Source organism: Equus przewalskii, chromosome 1 (genome assembly GCF_037783145.1).
Source record: "Equus przewalskii isolate Varuska chromosome 1, EquPr2, whole genome shotgun sequence".
Lineage (NCBI taxonomy): Eukaryota > Metazoa > Chordata > Mammalia > Perissodactyla > Equidae > Equus > Equus przewalskii.
This window is the reverse complement of record NC_091831.1, coordinates 116,050,010-116,070,354: the sequence shown is the minus strand read 5'-3', so window position 1 is coordinate 116,070,354 and position 20,345 is coordinate 116,050,010. Positions and strand designations below refer to the sequence as shown.

General features: G+C 45.9%; 1 protein-coding gene across 20 annotated transcripts in view; it reads right to left on the bottom strand.

The window, feature by feature from the left end:
* The window catches only part of IDH3A (isocitrate dehydrogenase (NAD(+)) 3 catalytic subunit alpha), an 80,952-nt gene that overhangs the window by 60,174 nt on the left and 433 nt on the right, over positions 1-20,345 (bottom strand). For 4 of the 20 annotated variants that reach the window (XR_011526215.1, XR_011526216.1, XM_070573276.1 and 1 more), the window contains exon 1: positions 2,269-2,394. The exons of 2 other annotated variants lie outside the window; for them this stretch is intronic. Coding sequence is in view for 6 of the 18 variants with exons in the window: in XM_070573276.1 (XP_070429377.1) it covers positions 2,269-2,295 (27 nt within the window). In the remaining 12 variants the exon portion in view is untranslated. Of the gene's footprint in view, positions 1-1,490; positions 2,199-2,268; positions 2,395-3,181; positions 3,761-5,262; positions 5,377-10,307; positions 10,557-20,345 lie in introns of those variants that run through there. 14 more of the 20 variants (XR_011526205.1, XR_011526206.1, XM_070573235.1 and 11 more) reach the window with 9 other exon arrangements.

Below are 20,345 nucleotides of genomic sequence, written 5' to 3'. Positions count from 1 at the left end.
GGCGGTGTCCCACGTGCCACAACTAGAAGGACCCAAAACTAAGATTATACAACTATGTACCAGGAGGCTTTGGGGAGAAAAAGGAAAAAAAGAAAATCTTTGGAAAAAAAAAAAAAAAAAGACTAAGGCCAAGCTCAGAGAGCCTGGACTGAACTTCTGACTTCAGGTTCTGGGCCATCCTAATTCACAGCTCCTCATCTCCCTTTTCACCTTCATACTCCAACTTAAAAACAAATACAGTGTTGGAGGTATGGCAGGTACTCACTCAATAAATGCCTGTTGATGGGGAATTGGCGCATTGTACAGTAAATACTGTACTGTAAATACACTACTTTAGAGCCAGAAAGGTCTTTAGAAACCCACTATTTTCTCTAAATAAAGCTTTTTAGAAAAGAAAATTTTAAGCTACAGATCCCTTTTTTTCAAATAAAAACTTAAATGGAACCCCAATAGAGGAACTGCTCTGATTGAAACCCACATCCAGCTCAGCATCCCCACCATCCTGGGGCATCAAGTCTCTGAAGCACCTGCTCCAATCCCTAAAGGGAGAAACGGGCCTACAGAGGTCAAATGATTGCCAAAGGTCACACAGGGAGTCCAAGCCAGAGGAGAACCTCGTCTTCTGATTCCACAACCCATGACTTTCTGAACACCTAGCATGTGGATTTTTTCTTGTAGACCACACTAAAGGCAAAGCAAATTTACTAGCACATTCCTTAGCAACAGGGCTGCTTCAGTCCCTCATTCTGAAGGCTTACTGTACCTACCAAAATGAATTAGGTGTTGAGTAAGCTCAGTGATTAAAGGATTGATTCCTTTTTAGACAGTGAGACAGAAGTTGCTTTACCTTCAGGAACAAATGTGACGTAAGCTACCAGCACACACAAACCCAGGTGTGAAGAGGGTAACAAAGCAGAATCCCGTTACTGAGTAAAACCCAGTTATTGATGCCCAAGAACCAGTGTCTGCTTGATGACTGAAAGATAAATATATTGATAGCTAGGAAAGCTTCAGATATTTGTGTTCCTTCTGCAAGTACTAGGTGCTTTCAGATTACTTGATTTAATCCTTAAACAACTTCATGAGGCAAGTATAGATATTTCACAGATGGACATATAAGGCTCAGAGATGTTAAGTAATTTCCTTAGGGTCACACATCCAATCAGTGGCACTGCCAGGATTTAAACCTAAGACTCCTGAATTCCAGTGTAGAGCTCTTTTCACTAGATAACAGTGTATCTGGACCTCTTTAAACTCAACACAAAGAAGAAAAATAGTATCAAATTTTACAGAAAAAGAATTATACTGCTTATGGAAGATTTCTAGGCCAGCACTCTTTAAGAGCAACAGGAGACTCGAGGACCCATTTTTCCCTGTGCCTATACTGTGCTGTGTGACCTCGGCCACAGAGCAGGCAGAATGGGACTGAGAGCTGGGAACCACGACGCCTGGCTTCCTCTCCCAGTTCTGACACCGACTTCCCGTGTGACCTTGAGCAATTACGCCTTCAGACACAGGTAACCTCCCCGAGGAACCAAGGAACCGCAGAGCCGGTCGGAAACCCTTTTCAGCTCCGGCATGAGCTGTCAAGGAGAGCGAGAGCTCTTCAGGTCGCAGCATTCCCACCAACAAAGGGGGAAAGGCAGGCGCGGCGCCTCCCTCGCCGAGGGTCCCGGTGGTACCGCCCCGGTGGAAGGGGCCTCGCGTCCTCCGACGGGGAAACAGCCGCAAGGGCAGACTGGAAGGAGCTCCACGGGGCGCAACCATCTGCCCGGGGCGTGGCCCCGCGATTCCCTCATCTGGGAGAGCCTCAGCCCGTGAGGTCAGGAGCCAGGGGCCGAGCAGACCCCGGGGGAGGCCCGGGCCATGCCAGGGGGACGCTCCGCGCCAACAGCACGGGGGCAGGGCCGCAGCCTCGGGAGCGGCCGGGCCGGCGGGGCCGGGCCGACGGCTCCTGTGACCTTCCCGGGCTCAGCGTGAGGCGCGCGTTCCGGCCCGGGCGGATGCGGGCGGTGGCACCCGGGCTCGCCAGGAGCAGGCCCAGCGCCCCCCGCCTTGACCTTGACGCCGTCCCCGCCTCAGGCGGGGCCATCCGGCGCAGGGCTGCCCACACATCGCACGCGGGCCACCGGGTGAGGCGCACGGGCGACCGGGACAGACGCCCAAACGGTCCCTGGCGGCCGCGCGCCGCCGCTTCCCCATCCGGGCCCGCCCCAGCCCAGCACGCGGCCCGCCTGCCTGCCCCACGCCGGCCTGCCCGGCGCTCACCTTGGACATCCACGCGGGCCCGGCCATCGCGCCCCCTCCTCGGCACGGCCCCAGCGGCGGCAGGAGTGCGCAGATGCGCGGCGCGCGCCCGGAGCCCGCCCCCGCCGGGCCCCGCCCCAAGGCCCCGCCCCTAAGGCCCCGCCCCCGCGGGCACGCCTGAGGGATTCTCCGCGCTCGCTCCCCGCCCCAGCCCTGGGGGCCCACCGCCTCCGCCGGCCAATCGCCGGGCTAGTCTCGCGGTGTCCGACGCCGCCGAGCGCGGAGCAGCGACCTGGGAGCTGCCTGACCGTCATCTCCCGGAAGTCTCCTCTCGCTTTTCCTTCGTTCGTTGATTCACTGTTTAGATAAGAAGTTTGTTCCGCGCCTACTAGATGCCCGTCACTCTTCTAGATTTGGGGGATATGGCTTCTCCCACGGAGTCTACAGTCTCGTGGAGGCAGATAGATAATTTACTCATTCCACGGATTTTTACTTTAACAGCTTAATTGAGGTATAATTTATATACCATGAAATTCACTCACTGTAAGTTCAGTGATTTTTAGTAAATGTAAACAGTTGCACAGATCACCAGAATCCAGTTTTTGAACATACGGAAATGTTCCTGTGTGCGTTTGCCTTCAATCCCGTCTCCCATGCCAGGTCCCAGGCAGCTACTGATCTGCTTTCTCTCTTTAGAGCCCTACAAATATTTTTGAGCTACAACTAGATTCCAGACACTGTTCTAAGTGCTTGGACTTACAGTCCAGTAGGAAAGACAGACCTCAAGTATCACACAAAGACGTAATTTAAAACCTCGATGAGTGTCAAGAAGCAAAAGTGCACAGAGCTATGAGAAGGCAAAATCAGGAACCTGATTCAAATCTAACAGAGAGGCCAGAGCAGGCTTCCCTCAGGAAATAACACCCTTACTCACCTTCCTCTTTGTCCTCTGCTCAGCAACCACAATCCTGAAGTTCCACTGATCTCGGCCCCTAGCTGGGTGCCCTGGAGGTGGGGTGATTTAGACTAAGTCTCCCCTCACCCCAACATGGAAAGCGTTCTGTCCAGAGAGGAGCTACCCAGCCGCCCAGAGAGCTGATGAATTAGGTGGAGAAACGATGCCAAAGGTTTTCATGAGATAAGTAATAAACCTGCAGCAAAGTCTGTGGCCTTGTCAGGATAGAGGAATCCCATCAGCCTCTTCACCGTGGCCTTCTCATCAGGCCCTGGAGGCCCATCCTGAAGTGTTCTCCACAGTCCTCTTCACCTTCATCTCCCTCACCACCCCTGCCCTCATCCAGGCCTGACCATCTCATGCCCAGACTGTTGCAACAGCCCCCTCACCCACCAACCTCCCCCTTCCAGTTTCTCCCCACAGTCCTCTCCTTCAGGCACAGCTCTAACCAGGGTTCCACCCTGGCTTTAAAACCTCCTGGCTCTCCCTTGCATTCACCTCTCACCACTCTCTTTTCTCAGCCATATTTCCTGTTACTCCTTCCAGCCCTAAAGTCCTGGAGTGCCAGCCAAGTAGAATTCTGGCTAGCCCCCAAATGCTTCCCATATTTTCTCTGCCTTTGGTTATGCCATTCCTTCTGCCTGAATGCCTTCTTGCCCCATTTTCAACCTGTTGAAATTCCAGGCACTTTTGAAGACTCAGCTTAGATATTGGTTCCTTTGGGAAGCCCCCAAGACCTGCTCACGTGTCCCTTCTCCCTACTCAGAGCTCCCTGGCACCTGGTTCCCAGCTCTCCTGGGAACTTTATCATGTTATTTTCTGCTGTGTACTACTGAGAAGATCTTCCTCAAGCCCAGAGACTATCTTTTATGTCTTTGTTTCTGGAAGAGAGACTAGCACATCAAGAGTACTTGCTGCTCGGTGATTATAAAACAAAAGTTGAATGACTTTCTCCAATTTCCATTTAATCTTCATAATAACTCTATGAGGAAACTGAGAAACAGCTAGTAAGCAATGATGCCGGCATTATACTAGGAAGCCTCCTAATTACTAAGGCAGTTCTTCTAATTGCTAAGTTTCCTCTGAGGAGCCAACCAGTTCCACAAAGGCTTCCCAAGCACAGTCCCTATCAGGGCACTGTGAGGACAACGACGTGAGTAAGCTCCAGCCCTGCACTCTGAGTCCAGTGAGGGAGAGACAGAAGAAATCCAGACAGTGACAGGGGCTGTAAGGGCTGGAGGGAGGGGTTGATTAGGGAAGATTCCACTATGGAGATGGCATTTGAATCAGTCCTTGAAGAGGGAAAATGTCAGCAGCCTGAGTTGAGGCCATGAGAAGGGAACAGTGCCAGCAAAGACTGCCAGGCAGGAAAGTGTGGAACCCTCAGAAGCTCCGATTCTGGAGACTGAAAGGAACCTCACAAGTTTCACAGTCCAGCTCCCACAACAAGGGGCTCCGTGCCTCCTGAGCAGCTGGAGGGGTGTCAGAGAGACAGAAAGCTCCCTCGCTCTCAGCTGGGACCTGCTCCCTGAGTCAGCCCTTAGGCTCCAGAACTCCCAGTCACTACTCCTCACACATGTTCCAGAGTTCCTCCAACATGCAGGTCACTCTCCTCAGGACAAGCCCCTTTAGCCTGTCCCTTGAACTTTGTGGTGTCCAGAGATACGATCAGCAAGGTATGTTTGGACCAGATAATGGGAAAACATTGCAACTCAGGAGAAGGATCTAGGTGTGCCCTTATTTGTTACTACAGCAGTACCAAAACCAGGTGTGCTTCACTCTAAGAAAATTTTTTAATCAAGATGGCAATTTTTAAATTAATAAATCAGCTAAATAAAGTATACTTATTGACATACTAAATGCTTCTTTTTATTTTTTATGAAAGGAACACAAATTTATTTCAACAGAATTTCTGTATTTTCCTAAATATTAGGACTTTAGTAAATAAATGGGCAAAGGACCTGAACAATTAGTTCACAGCCAAAGAAACACGATAAAGAAACTTCAAAGATGTCCAACCTTGGGGCCAGCCCCGTCACCAAGTAGTTAAGTTCACTCACTCTGCTTCGGTAGCCCAGGGGGTCGCTAGTTCGGATCCTGGGTGTGGACATGGCACCACTCATCAAGCCATGCTGAGGCAGCATCCCACATGCCACAACTAGAAGGACCTACAACTAGAATATACAACTATTACTGGGGAGCTTTGGAGAGAAGAAGAAGAGGGAAGAAAAAAAGGTAAGATTGGCAACAGGTGTTAGCTCAGGTGCCAATCTTTAAAAAAAATAAATAGGGCCGGTCCAGTAGCACAGTGGTTAATTTCACGTTTCTCTTCACTGGCATGGGGTTTGCTGGTTTGGATCCCAGGTGGGGACATGGCACCACTTGGCAAAAGCCATGCTGTGGTAGGCGTCCCACATATAAAGTAGAGGAAGATGGGCAAGGATGTTAGCTCAGGGCCAGTCTTCCTCAGCAAAAAGAGGAAGATTGGCAGCAGATGTTAGCTCAGGACTAATCTTCCTAAAAAAAGTAAAATTAAATTAAATAAATAAAGCACACTTAAATAGACTTTAAAAAAAGTGTTTTTATAATAAAGTCCAACTTTAACTATAATCAAATGCATGCAAAAATTTTAAAAATTAGAAACTTTTTTACCCCTTTTTATTAGAAAGTATTAAAATGCTAGTGTCCTATACGATCTAATTTATGGTGAAATTGCTACACTCTAAGTTTTGGCTGGCCTTATACGTTGCCACAATCTTTTTGGAAAACGATTTAGCAATGCGTCTCAAGAGCTACTGTGTTCTTGCCCTTTCACCTAGTAAATCCATTCCTGAGAATTAATCCTTTCAAAAAAATCCACAAAGACAAAGCCATTAGCACAAAGATATTCATTATAAGATTATCTATAATTTTTTAAATTAAAACAAAACCAGTTTAGATGATTAACCGAAGAAATGGTTATGTAATTTAGGGAAAATGAATTGAATGGGACGCCACACAGCCCTCACAAGCAATCGTAATGAAAACTCTTTGTAAGTATAAGAAAAAAATATCAACATTTAAAATATCTCCTATGCTCTGCTCTCACTTCTTCCTGTATGTGAGCAAAAACTAGCAAGGAACCTGTGCCCTCACACAGTCTTCCTTTACTCAATAAAATCCAACTCCAGTCTTCCAGTTGCTCAGGCCAAAAGACTTGAAGGTCAGCTCTATTTTTCAAAATAAATCCAGAATTGGACTCTTCTCCTCACCTCCACCACTCCCACCCTGGTCCGAGCCAGAGTTATCTCCCGCTTGAACCGATGCAGTAGTCTCCAAACTGACCTCCCTGCTTCACCCTTGCCCACCACCCATTTCCTGCCCTCAGGATCCTGTTGAAAGCATAGGAAAAATACCCCTCCTCTGCTCAAACAGCCAGTGAAACCCTAGCTCTCTCCAAGCAAAAGTCAACGCTCTGACAGGGGCCCATAAGGCCCTAAATAGTCTGGTCTTGCTACCGCCTCTCTTTCCTCATCTCCCACCATTGTCCCCTTCACCACTCTTTTCCAGGTACACCTGCCTCCTTGCTGTTTTTCGTTAGGTCACACTTCCTCCCACCTCAGGGCCTTTGCCCTTGCTGTTCCTAAAGCCTGGAATGCTCTTCCAAATGGCTTGCTCCCTCAGCCACTCCTCATCCCCCGCTCCCCACCCCTATCCCTGGCCGCCACCAATCTACTTCATGTCTCTATGTATTTGCCTACACTGGGCATGTCATATAAATGGAGTTATACAATTTGTGCTCTTTTGTGACTGGCTTCTTTCTCTTAGAAATTAAGTCATATTTTCAAGACTTATCCATGTGTGTTGGAAAAACCTCAGTTCTTTTCATCCTGTTTCCTACTGCCACATTCACAACACTTCTGGTCACCAAATGTGTAGAGATTTTTCCCCACCAATTCAATTCCCCCCAAGCAATTCTCTGTGACACCAGCTGGGTGTCCTACAATTTAACTCAATTCTGACACTATCTACCTGGAGATAGTGTCAGATCCCACAGGTTAAGCGTTCGGTCCCACTAGACTGTTCCCTCCCACAGTTAAGACAACAATCACAAGTCCAAGTTGTCACCTGCACTTCTGACCAATCGGCTATAAATCTGAGGTTGCCACAACCTCCTCCTCAGGTTCGATTAATATGCTAGAGCAGCTCACAGGACTCAGGGAAACACCTACTTACATTTACCAATTTATTTATCTATTTATTTATTTGAGGAAGATTAGCCCTGAGCTAACATCTGCTGCCAATCCTCTTCTTCTTCTTCTTCTTCTTTTTTTTTTTTTTTTGCTGAGGAAGACTGGCCCTGAGCTAACATCCATGCCCATCTTCCTCCACTTTATATATGGGACGCCTACCACAGCATGGCTTGCCAAGTAGTGCCATGTCCACACCCAGGATCCGAACCAGCGGACCCTGGGCCTCTGAAGCGGAATGTGAGAACTTAATTGCTGCGCCACCGGGCCGGCCCCAACATTTACCAATTTATTAAAGGATGTAATAAAGGATACAGATGAACAACAAGATGAAGAGATACATAGGGCGAGGTCTGGGAGGGTCCCGAGTACAGGAGCTTCTGTTCCTGTGGAGTTGGGGTGTGTCACCCTCCCAGTACATGGATGTGTTCACCAACCTGCAAGCTCTCTGAACCCCACACTTTTGGGATGCTTGTGGAGGCTTCATCCTGTAGGCATGATTGATCATTAAGTCCATTTCCAGCCCTTCTCCCTTCTCAAGAGAATGGGGGGCAGGGCTGAAAATCCCAAGATCTAATCATGGCTTGTTCTTTCTGGTGACCCTCTCCCATCCAAGAGCCATGCAGGAGCCCACCCAGAGTCACCTCATTAGAACAAAAGACACTCCTATCACCCAGGAAATTACAAGGGCTTCAGGAGCCCTGTGTCAGGAACTGGGATCAAAGGTCAAATATTAGAACAAAAGATGCTCCTAGTGCTCATATCACTTAGGGATTTACAAGGGTTTCAGGAGCCTTGTGTCAGGAACCGAGGGCAGAGACCAATATATATTTCCTATTATCTCATACCATGTCATGGCTTGTATCAGTACTTCATTCCTCATTATTGCCAAATTATATCCCATCGTGTGGATATACCACACTTCACTTATTCATTCATCAGCTGATGGACGTTTCAACTGTTTCGACTTTTTGGCTGTTATGAATAATGCTGCTAAGAGCATCCACTTTCCTTTGATTTCTTTTATTGTTCCTGAAATGTTACTTGTGCAATAAAAATTATGTGTTCCAAAACATCCCCATACATTGACCTTCTAATAGCATGTGTGTTGCCTAAAGCACACAAACAACACGCACTATATGGCACGAAAGCCTGGAATTGTTCCCTTCCTGGGGGAGTGAAAAGATGCCTGTCTGCAATAAGACTGGATAAGTCTTCAATCCAGTGATTTCTCCCTTTGTCACACCTCCCAGTTAGAAAACAAGAGCGTGCCCCAGGGCTCGCAAAAGGCACAGCAGAGCCTAGTGGGAAAGAGGTGGGCCTTGGGCAAACTTACTCCTACTTCCTCCACTGCAATGACTTCAGGTCAAAGAAAGTTGCCTTGAATCCTCTTGTTTCCACAGTCAGGTTTTTCTGTGTGGGTCCCTCCGGCAATCACTGCTGATTGCTCTGTCAGGTCAGGTCTGAATCTGTCGGGGCTAGAGATCAAGCTTCATCCCCAACCTCAGAGGAGCCCCTGCCCTCTGAGGATCTGGGCAGACACACAAATAACCACAGGAAGAGACACACACTAGTATTGTGAGCCTCTCCCAGGCAGCCCCAGCTGGTCTGTTCATCCCACACGCACGGAGACACTCAGCAATGTTTACTGATCAAACAGATGAACTGATACTCTGACTGCACTTGCCACTCTTCAGTGGCATTTGGAGAGCAATGCAGGCTGCAGAGACAGTGCCCCTGGGCACCTCCACCTGGAAGTTCCAGGGCTCTCCACACTTTCACTGAACTCATCACTCTTCCCTCTAAAGTGCCCTCTCTCCCGTGTTCCTCATCTCAGCAAACCTAAACCAGGGAATCACCCTCAACTCTTCCATCGCTCACTCAAAAAAGATTCTCTGGAGCCAGCCCTGACAGTTTAGTGGTTTAAGTTTGACATGCCCCACTTCAGCAGCCCAAGTTCAGTTCCTGGGTGCAGAACCACACCACTCTCATCTGTCAGTAGCCATGGTATGGCAGTGGCTCACATAGAAGAACCATATACAACTATGCACTGGGGCTTTGGGGGAGAAAAAGGAGGACAAAAGGAGGAAGATTGGCAACAGATGTTAGCTTAGGGTGAATTGTCCCCTGCAAAAAAAAAAAAGAAGAAGAATGTCTGTGCATCTGCCATATTCTAGGCCTGTGGCTAGGCACAGGGGAGGAAGCAGTAACACAACGGAGGTGAAGTCCCTGCCCCCTTGGACCTTAGAGTGGTTCTCAACACTGCCAGATACGATGCCCCCATTCTTTTTTTTGTTTGTTTTTTGGTAAGAAAGATTGGCCCTGAGCTAACATCTGTTGCCAATCTTCCTCTTTTTGCTTGAAGAAGATTGTCACTGAGCTAACATCTTTGCCAGTCTTCCTCCATTTGTTTTGTATGTGGCATGTTGCCACAGCATGGCTTGATGAGTAGTGTGTAGGTCTGCACCCTGGATCCAAACCCGTGAACCCCGGGCTGCCAAAGCAGAGCACGTGAACTTACCCCCTCTTCCACGGGCTGGCCCCGATGCCCCCTTTTTATATCAAATGTTTTTAATATCCTCTTTGCCATCCTGAAATGAAACTCATGGATAATATAACCTACTTATACATGTAATGAAAAAACAAAACCAATATAATATAACTAATATAAAAGAGAAATAAAAAGAGCATGCTAATAAAATAACATGTGTTTCAATCTGTAAATGCTCTGGCCTAATACGCTAGAAGACATCATGAAGTGGTCGCATGTTTGCACCTACTTATAACAAAGAAGTTTGGATTTAAGAGGGGTAAGGCACTATTCATTTATTTTTGATATTTGAAAATAAGAGCTAAAAAAGTAGGTTTTTATATACCATGGATGACGGCGATGGTGACATCAATAAATGCAGACGAATGCAGGTGTGCCATATGGGGACTCGCCATGGTCAAGCAAAATTGTCAAACAGATAGCATACCAGCAGGCGTCAGGGGTGATTTCTCCTTTCTCAATCATGAGTCAAGTGGCACACTGACGTGATTTTCCAAAATGGTCATCAATTCTTGCTGAAGCTCTGAACAAAGCAAAGTTCAGTCTTCCTTTGATTTACGTAGTAGTTGCATTCCTGGAAAATTCAGCATATTTTAAAACCATGCCCCAAAAATACCAAGTTTATGTGTGAAATAGTTAGTTTCCAAGGTCAGATCACTACAAACAGGTATGTTACCTACAGGAGTATCTGGTGGTACTTCTCAAAGTCCCATGGGACATGGGACATTCTCTGTGGGGCAGAACTGTCCCAGCATTGCAGGACATCCAGCATTCCCAACCCCATCCACTAAAAGGAAGCAGCACCCTCCTGTCACTGCATCCACTGAACACCCCATTCACTTCGAAGTATTCCTTGGGGAACAGGAATTCCATTCAGAACATTGGTCTAGAGGGCCAATATTCAAACAGTTGATCCCAACCTGGTGTAACGTGTGCTGTGATATGGATTCCAGGGTCTGTGGGTACTCCAAGCCTGGGGTGCCTCAGGAACTAGGGGAGAGGAGACAGAGTATCCTGGGATTTGAAGCAGGCAGAGATTACTACAAGCAGACAAGACTTAAGGGAGGCCCATTTTTCAGACAGAAAGACGGGAAGAAGGGGTGCTAGGCAGAGGGACAGCATCAGCAAAGGCTGGAGATGGATGATAATCCATGTGGTTAGTGGGGAAATACAAAGGCTAGAGCACAAATGGCCAGGAAGGAAGAGGCTGGAGGAAGAGGCAGGGAAGGTCCAGATGCTCACACTCCTGTCACAGGAAGCAGTTTGGACTCTGTCCTGGGGAGGTAATGGGGAGCCATCTGACATAATGTGTGTTTTACTCATAAGTGCATTATTTTGCTTAATGAACGCTGGGCAAAAGATTTGCTCCCCTGAGGTCCGTTTTGGGAATAATATCTCTGGAGCCAGGTCAGAAGTAAGGCCTAGAAATGCAACCCAGGGGTATTGCTCAAATCAAATTGACTTATCTTCCATTCCCATACACTGCAGGACCTGGCTTTACTTTGTCTATCCAAGTCGACAGATCAAGTTCAGAGAAGCTACATAAACAGTAATAATGCTTCCCTGAAAGCAGATGTGACTCCCAGCCCAGCACTCCTCCTAGAGAAGCCAGCCTGTGGTCTGCAAGGTTAATAGAGTGAACTCTTGAAAGCTCACTCCCACAATCCTTGGGGTAGACAGAGGAACTCATGACCACTTTCAAAGAGACAATGTCCACTCTCAGTGAAGGTACCAGGGCAACAGAGAAAGATCTCAGCAAACCTGAGTCCCCATTCCCACCCCACAGAGGGTTCTGAATATTCTATGATTAATGTGACACCTTATAACACCTTAAATGCTTTACCAAGTAGAAGCTAATATATTGGCAAAAGACCTGTTGAATCCCCCATTCTCTTGAGTTAATCAGAAAGATGCAGGGAAATGAACTAAATCAGAGTCCTCTCTACACAGACTTCCTAACAATCCTCCAAACACAGAAATGAATATGAGATCATTTGGTTCCAGATGTTGAGGAACCCACAGCCAGTCAGCGACACAGATAATTCTGGGAGACAGCTCATGTTACGATGATGGGACTTGGGAGGCGCCAGGGGTTCTTAGACAGATTCCTTTGTTTCTTTTGTGTAAGTCATGACCCCAGGGCCTCTCTAAGCCATAGAAACTCTCAGCTCACTGAGACTCTCCAAGAGGTCTTACTGAACAACGTTTCTGTATGGTTAAGAGTTCCTCTAAGTGATAGTGAAAGTAGCCTGCTCCTAAAAATTGTGGGGATCTAGGGCATTTGGGGTGCCATTTTTACCCCATTTTACCCCCATCTCTCTCTCTGATTCTGATGGCTTGGGAGGGACCATAAAATTATTTCACAGCTGCAGAAATTGATGCTGAGAGAGGAACAATGACTTGCCCAAGGTCATAGTGAGCAAGTCAGGATTGGAAACACAAATCCAGGATTACCTTCAATTGCAAGACCACATGTAAATACGTTTATGAAAGTCCCCAGGGCAGTGATCAATCAAACTGTCTCTAAGAAGGAGTCATTCATACAGTCATCAAATGAATGTTCTAGGCTTTTCTTGTTCAGTGCTGAAGCCACTAGCCACATGCGGCTATTGAGCACTTGGAACGTGGCAAGTTCAAATTAAGATGTGCCATGTGGAAAATACACACTGGATTCCAAAAACTTAGTGTGAAGAAAAGAATATAAATTATCACCTTAGTAATTTTTTTATATTGACTACTTGTTGAAATTACAATGTTTTAGATATATCTGGTTAAATAAAAATATTATTAATGTGGCTACTAGAAAGTTTAACATTACATACATGTCTTATATTGTATTTCCATTGGACAGATCTTCTATAGGCATTGAGAATACAGCAGAGCACAGGACAGACAAAAATCTGTGCCCTCCTGGAATTTACCCCTGAGAGGAGACAGATACTAAGTAAACAAACAAGTGAAATATACATGGTATGTTGGGGATGATAAGTGCTTTAGAAAAATGAAGTAGGGAGGAGCGGTTGCCACTTAGAGTGATCAAGAAAGGCTTTGCTCATATTAGCCTTCAGGAAAATGCAAATCAAAACCACTATTAGATACGACTTCACCCACTCTAGGATGGCTGTAATCAAAAAGACAGCTAATAACCAGGATCGGAGAGGATGGAGAAATTGGAACCCTCATACATTGCTGATGGGAACGTAAAATGGTGCAGCCACTTTGGAAAAAAGTTAGGCATTTCCTCGAAAAGTTAAACATAGAGTTACTACATGAACCCAGGAGTTCTTTCCTTAGATATATACCCAAGAGAAATTAAAGCACATGTCCACACAAAAACTCGTACATGAATGCACATAGCAGTCTTACTCCTAATAGCCAAGAAGTGAAACACTCAAAATATCCATTCATTGATGAATGGATAAATAAGTTGTGGTATATCCACACGACAGAATATTATTCAAACATAAAAAGAATGATGTGCTGAAACATGCTACAACATGGATGAATCTTGAGAATGATACCAACCCTGATATCAGTTTCCCTACATGAAACCCAGCTTAGATGGGGTTAAAATCAAAACACTCTTTCCCTGCTTACTTCCTGGCTTCCTGGCTCCAGAATCCACTATCCTCCATGGAGACAGACATCGCCAAAGACAAGCAACTGGATTTACTATCTCCTTGCTGCAAAGAGATACGGGCTGGTGGGAAAGCTGCTGACCAGCAAAGTCATGGGCTCCCTCCTCTCTGCAAGTAGTCCCAAGACCAACGAGAGGCTGGTGGGAAAGCTCCGACCAGCAAGGCCATATGCTCCCACTCCCCTACCTAAAACTCTCCCTTTTAGCTTTTTGGGGAGTTTGGGATTTCAGCGTTAGCTGCCCTTTCTCCTTGCTCAGTGCTGTGCAATAATAAAATTCCTACTTTCTTCCACTATACCTGGTGTCAGAGATTGGCTTGCTGCGCAATGGGTGAGCGAACTCACTTCAGGTTCAGTAACAAAAACACTATGCTAAATGAAAGCAGTCACTAAAGAGCACATATTGTCTATTCCATTTATATGAAATGTCCTGAATAAGTGAATATATAGAAACAGAAAGTAGATTGGCGAGGAGGATTGAGGAGGTTGGGGAGAAATGAGGAGAGACTGCTAATGTGTATGAGGTTTCTTTTTGGGGCGATGAAAAATTTTCTATAATTGATCATGATGAGGGTTGCTCAACTCTGTAAACACACAAAAAAACCACTGATTGTATACTTCAAATGGGTGAATTGTATGGTATATGAATTATATCTCAATAAAACTGTTATATAAAAAAGAAAGGCTTCACTGAGAAAAAATATTTGAGGAGACATTTGAATGAGCTAAGTGGATATTTGGGAGAAGGGGCGTTCCAGACAGAGGGAATAGCAAATGCAAAAGTCCTGAGGAAGAAGTGGGCTTGGCTTTTTCAAGGAACAGGCTAGAGCAGAATGAAGAGAAGAGTAGAAGGAGTTGTGTTAGATGGATGGGCAGCATATTATGTAGGGGGTTATAAGAGCTGATGGTGAATGAGATAAGTCACTGGAGGCTTTGAGCAGAGAGTGACAAGATGTGACCATCAGTTTGGCTGCTGTGTCAAGCATAGCCTGTAGACATCACATGCAGAAACAATTAGAAAACTACTATATTGTCTTTAAAGATTTCTGTTTAAATAATGTGATGTATATGTGTGTGTTACTGGTTCAAATCCCCTATAACAGGGGTTGGAAATTACAGTGGCCCACTACCTGTTTTTGGACAGCCCACAAACTAAGAGTTGTTTTTGTATTTTTAAATGGTTGATAAAAATCAAAAGAATAATACTTTGTGACACTTGAAAATTATATGAAATTCAAATTGCACTGTCAATAAGTAAAGTTTTATTGGAACACATCCATGCCCATTTGTCTCATATAGCTGCTCTCACAGCAGAGGGGAGTAGATGTAACAGAGACAGTGACTATACGGCCTGCAAAGCCTAAAATATCTCCCAGCTGGCCCTTAACAGAAGAAGTTTGCTGACCCATAGAGCAATGATTATCAAACATTTTGGTTTCAGGGGTATTTTTCACTCTTAAAACCTGTGGACTTGGGGCCGGCCCAAGTGACATAGTGGTTAAGTTCACATGCTCTGCTTTGGCAGCCAGGGTTCACAGGTTCAGATCCCGGGCATGGACCTAGCACCACTTGTCAAGCCCCAGTGTGGCAGCATACCACATAAAGCAAAGGAAGATGGGCACAGATGTTAGCTCAGGGCCAGTCTTCCTCTCACACACACACACACACACATACACACACACACAAAAGAACGTATAAAAAAAATTGAGGACTCAAATTTTGTTAATAGAAATTATATCTATTAATATTTATCATATTAGAAACTAAACGCACATTATCTCATAGGTATTTTTAAAATATGTATTAAATAATTTTAAAATAACAATAAACCCACTATATGTTAGTTTAATTAACATATTTTTATGAAAAATTATGTCTTTGAAGACAAAAAATATTCAGTGAGAAGAGTGGCATTGTTTTACATGTTTACCGATGTCTTTAAAGCCTGGCTTAATGGAAGACAGCTGGATTCCCAAATCTGCCTCTTCATTCAACCTGTTGCAATACTACACATGTAACTTATGGAAAATTCCATTCTATATTTGTGAGAAAATGAGAGCGAGAAAGCAAATAATGTCTCAGTATTATCATGAAAATACTAATGGTGCTGACCTCACAGACCCTCAGAAAAGGCCCCAGGGATCACAGGGACCACTTTGAGAACTGCTGCCCTGCAGGCAATAAGGACTTAACCCAGGAGCGCACACTCCAGAGACACTTGCCCAGTGCTTCAATTGTATTAATGCCATTCCAGTGGCAGAGGATCCGTTCATTAGCAAAATGAATGCACAAAATAATTGTCCATTGGTCAAACAAGCAGTGTTCCAGGTGTGTGAAGTGCTGTGCAAGGGCCTCTACCCTTGCACAGACAGAGCATAAGAATCTAGTGAGTTCCGATGGTCTCTAGATCTTAGGAGTCCACCTGCTCTCAAGTTCAAGCCACTGAGTGAGGATGCAGTCACCTGATCCCAAAATGAAGGTTGTCCAAATCTTGTTCCTCAAATATTGTTGCTTCTGCCTTGGACTAAATCTTTAAAGAAGGAAACTTGTTGGAACACTCAAAAGGACAGGAATTTGGGCCTTCACTGAACTTACAGAGCAGGTTATATAACAGTTGAGGACCTACTGGCTAATAAATGATGGTCCATGGAGTAGAATTCAGTCTGAGACTTGCCCACTTGCCTCAATATCCTTATGAGCAAGGTTTGCTCATCTACTGCTCATTACTGGAGATTACTGAGATCTACAGCAAAATTGAACCAAGCTGTGAATGAATCGGCTTAGTCATTTCATGGTAGATACTACAACAACAATCCAGGAGAGATGTGAGGGGGGCCTTGGACCACAGTGATAGTGATCGAATGCTACACAGTGGTTGGATTCTAGATATAAGGGGCTGTGCTGATGGGCTGAGTGTGAGGTGTGAGGAGAAGAGGGGAATCAAGGAAGGCTTTGAGGATGTTAACGGCACCTGAAAGGACAGACATGGCAGGCTGCAGGAGAAGCAGTTTTGTGGAGGAGACTGACCCCTCCTCCCTCAACAACAGGACAGTCACCATCAGGTTGGGGTCTCATTCTAGGCCATCTAGGAACTTCTCACATCCAGAATAGCTTCTGGGAGAGGGTCTAGAACTGGCCAAAAGGGGTCGTTCAGGAAGGGAGAGAGTGGGTTCACTGTGCTCTGTACTAAAGGGCCTGGTCACTCAGTTCTCCAGTAGGAAAATCTTTTCCAGGTCAGAATATTTGGGGAGTTACTTGATTCAGTGTGTGGACAGGTCCAGGAAAATGTATTCTTTCAAAGAATGATGATTCAATATTTATTAAAACCTTGTCCTAGACCCTGGGGATGGAGCCAAATGAGATGTGGTGCCAGTCCTCCTAAATGTTAGTATTTGAGAGGAAATAAATCTCTCTTCAAAGAAGACAGCCCCAGGCTGTATATTCATTAACCCATCAAATATTCACTAAGAATCTATGTTTAGGGGCAGGCCCCTTGGCCAAGTGGTTCAGTGGCCCAGGCTTTTGCCAGTTCAGATCCTGGGTGCGGACATGGCACCGCTCATCAAGCCACGTTGAGGTGGCGTCCCATATAGCACAACTGGAGGGAACTACAACTAGAACATACAACTATGTACTGGGGGGCTTTGGGGAGAAAAAGAGAAAACAAAAAGAATCTATGTGCAAAATGCTGGAGATACAGGAAAATTACCAGACAAGCTGTTCAGTGGTAGGATATAGGTCAGTTGCGGGGTCGGGGGGGCGGTGAGAGAGACAGAGAAAGAGACTGAGTGAGGCAGACCTAGTATATAAATATACATGGCAGCTATGTCGAAGGAGAGGCCGAGATGTCAAGTACTCTGTGAGAAAATATAAGACTTCAGGGAGGAATGAGGTTTGAACTGCCCCTAAGACAGACAAGACTCAGATGAGGCTAGATAGTTGCAGGACATTTCAGAAGGGGCCTTGAAGCTGATACAAATTAGAGATGGGACAGCAAAGGATTTGAGTGGAGCTCTGGCGAGTGGCTCACTGGGCCTACCGGTCTGCTAGAAGGTAGGGTTACTTTAGGAGATGTTCCTGCCCAGCCCTTGGGCCCAGGGCACTCCATCTCTGCCATCAAGATCAACTTAGACTCTAAGTCTTAGAAGAACAACTTGCAGATCAATGATATTTCATCACAAAGAACAGCAACTAGTCAAGGAGGAAGGACTGCGGAAAGAAGGAAAGAAACGAATGTTTGATTGTATCTACTGAGACCCTTCACCTCCTGTCGTGTTTACTCTTTGGGCATTTTGTAGTATTTATTCCTCCTATTTTCCCTACAAGTTTATTGTGTCAGTCAGAAATGAAACTAACATTTAATGAGTACTTGCAAAATGCCTGGCATCACCATGACACCCCTAACTATCCCTTGTCACTACCTTCTCTTGTTTTATCTGACTAGGAGTTGGCCCCCTTTAAACAGTGGTAACCACATGTTCCCTTGCCCTAGACAGTGTGATCAAGAAAGTCAGGACCCAGATTAAAATCCACCCATTACCAGCTGTGTGACCTGGGGCAAGTCACCTTCTCTGAGGCTGTTTCTTCATCTGTGAAATGGGATAATAATACCAAGCTCTATAGACTGAAGAGGCATTCATGGAATAATCATATCAGTAAATGATAAAGCATCCAGCACAACCCCGGGCACAGAGTAGGTCATCAATGTCTTTCTTCTCCCTCTGTCCACCATCCCTTCAAAAAAACACACACATTGTCTTTCTCAGGAACCACACCCAACATCTGAGAGCAGCAGAAGCACATGATTTAGAATCAGAGAATGAGGTTAGAGCCTTCTTTTCTCCTTCCTAGCTGCGTGGCATTGGGCAAGTCCCTTTGGCTCTCTGAGCCCAGAGTTTCTCCTCTGTAACATGAGAATTGTTTCCCTTCACCCTCCTCACAACATTATTGTAATAGTTCAAGTGAGAGGGCCTTATCTAAGGCGATGGCAATAGCGATCAACAAGGATTTATTAAGGGAATCTTCTAGTCAGGTTGGTTGCTTCTATTTATCACCTGTAAAAGGAGGGACCTCCCAGAACTAAAAACACAGTCTTCTTTGTAGAGGTTCTGGCTTTTTTACCCGGAACACCTGGTATGCAAATGAACAGCATGTTAGCTGTGGTAACAGAATGTACCCGAGCAGGATCTGAACACACACAATTCTGGCCTGTTTGTGGGCAAGGTGGAATCTAGGGTGGGAAGAAGAACTTTTGTAGTAGTCATTGCATGGTTCGGACAGGGTTTCAGGTTCCCAACTCTAACATGGGAGAAAGGGGAAGTACAGATGGAGAGAATCTTATCAAGGCCTGTCTTTGTTCTAAGACTCCACATTCTCTGAAATCCCACATATCCTGCCTTCTTTCCCACGGTTGAGGCCCCTATCACATGTGTCCAATACAAACATGTGTCCAATACAAACGAAGGCTGATGATGTGGCCTCTGAAGGCTGGTCAACAATCCCCTGGGGCTCTGAGTTTCTTCCTGCCCGTCTGGTAACAACTCATTATGCCTCTGATGACTCTCACGATATCAACAGGGGGGCTTGTCTGCTTAGCTGATGGCTGCTATTCTCACTGACAGGTGGCAGAATAAAGTTGGAAAACCCCAACCAGGAACCTCAGGTATAAAAGGAAAATGTGAAAACACCAAGGATCATCTGCCAAACTTGGACCCCTGCTCCTACTGGAACCCCCAATCTTCAGCCTAAGCAATGATTCTCTAAGTGTGGTCCCGGGACCAGCAACATCATCATCATCATTTGAGAACTTGGTAGATGCCCACATTTTTGGTCCCCAGACCTACTAAATCAGAAACTCTGGGGGCGGAGCCTCCCAAGCGATTCTGACGCATTAAAGAAACAAATTTTGTCCCCTTCATCAAAATCCAAGTGTGGAAGAGTGGGCTGAGCCAGCCCCTGAGTCCAGGCCAAGTTCTGCCAGTTCCCAGCTGTGGGACTCTGGGCAAGTTACTGAAACTGTTTCCTCACCTGTAAAATGGAGATAATACCTATAGAACCAGTTATCCTGGGGTTAGAAATAACACATGTACCACCTGGACCCCTAAAAAGTACTTAGCAGTTGCTCCATTTGCTGCTGGTGGATGGCATTTGTTTAAAAGCCCCAGAAAACATCCTGGCCTTTGTCCCAGTATATCTCTGGACACAGTAAATCCTTTCAATGTGCTCAAGTCTCACTGTTAGTACCTACAAACATACGTTCCCTAACTGCCACACAAGAGGAGCCAAACAACTGGAACCCCAGACTTCTGGAAGGAAAGGGTTTTTATTTCCGATGATATCAGCTGGGAGACGAGAGTGAGCCCTCAAATTCCTCTCCTTTCCTCTGGTCTCCTCGAAAGAGGGGAGGCCAGGGGTTCTAAAGGTTTGCAAGGAATGTGGCTGTTTGTAGATGGCAGGGGGGAGTCAGTGGCCTTGCGGGTGGGAGCTTTCCCTCCACCTTGGGACACCGCTTGCAGGGAGGAGGAGGAGATGATAAGGAATTCAGGTGGCTGTCCTTGACCCTGTCTGTCTCCAAGGCATCTTAGTGGATTCTGGAGCCAGGGAGCCAGAGAGTAAGTAGGGAAAGAGTGCTTTGGTTTTAACCCCATATATGCTGCCTTTAACGTAGGGGAACTGATAGCAGGGCGGGCATCATCACGTTTGTATCCGGGGACTCAAAGAAAGGTAA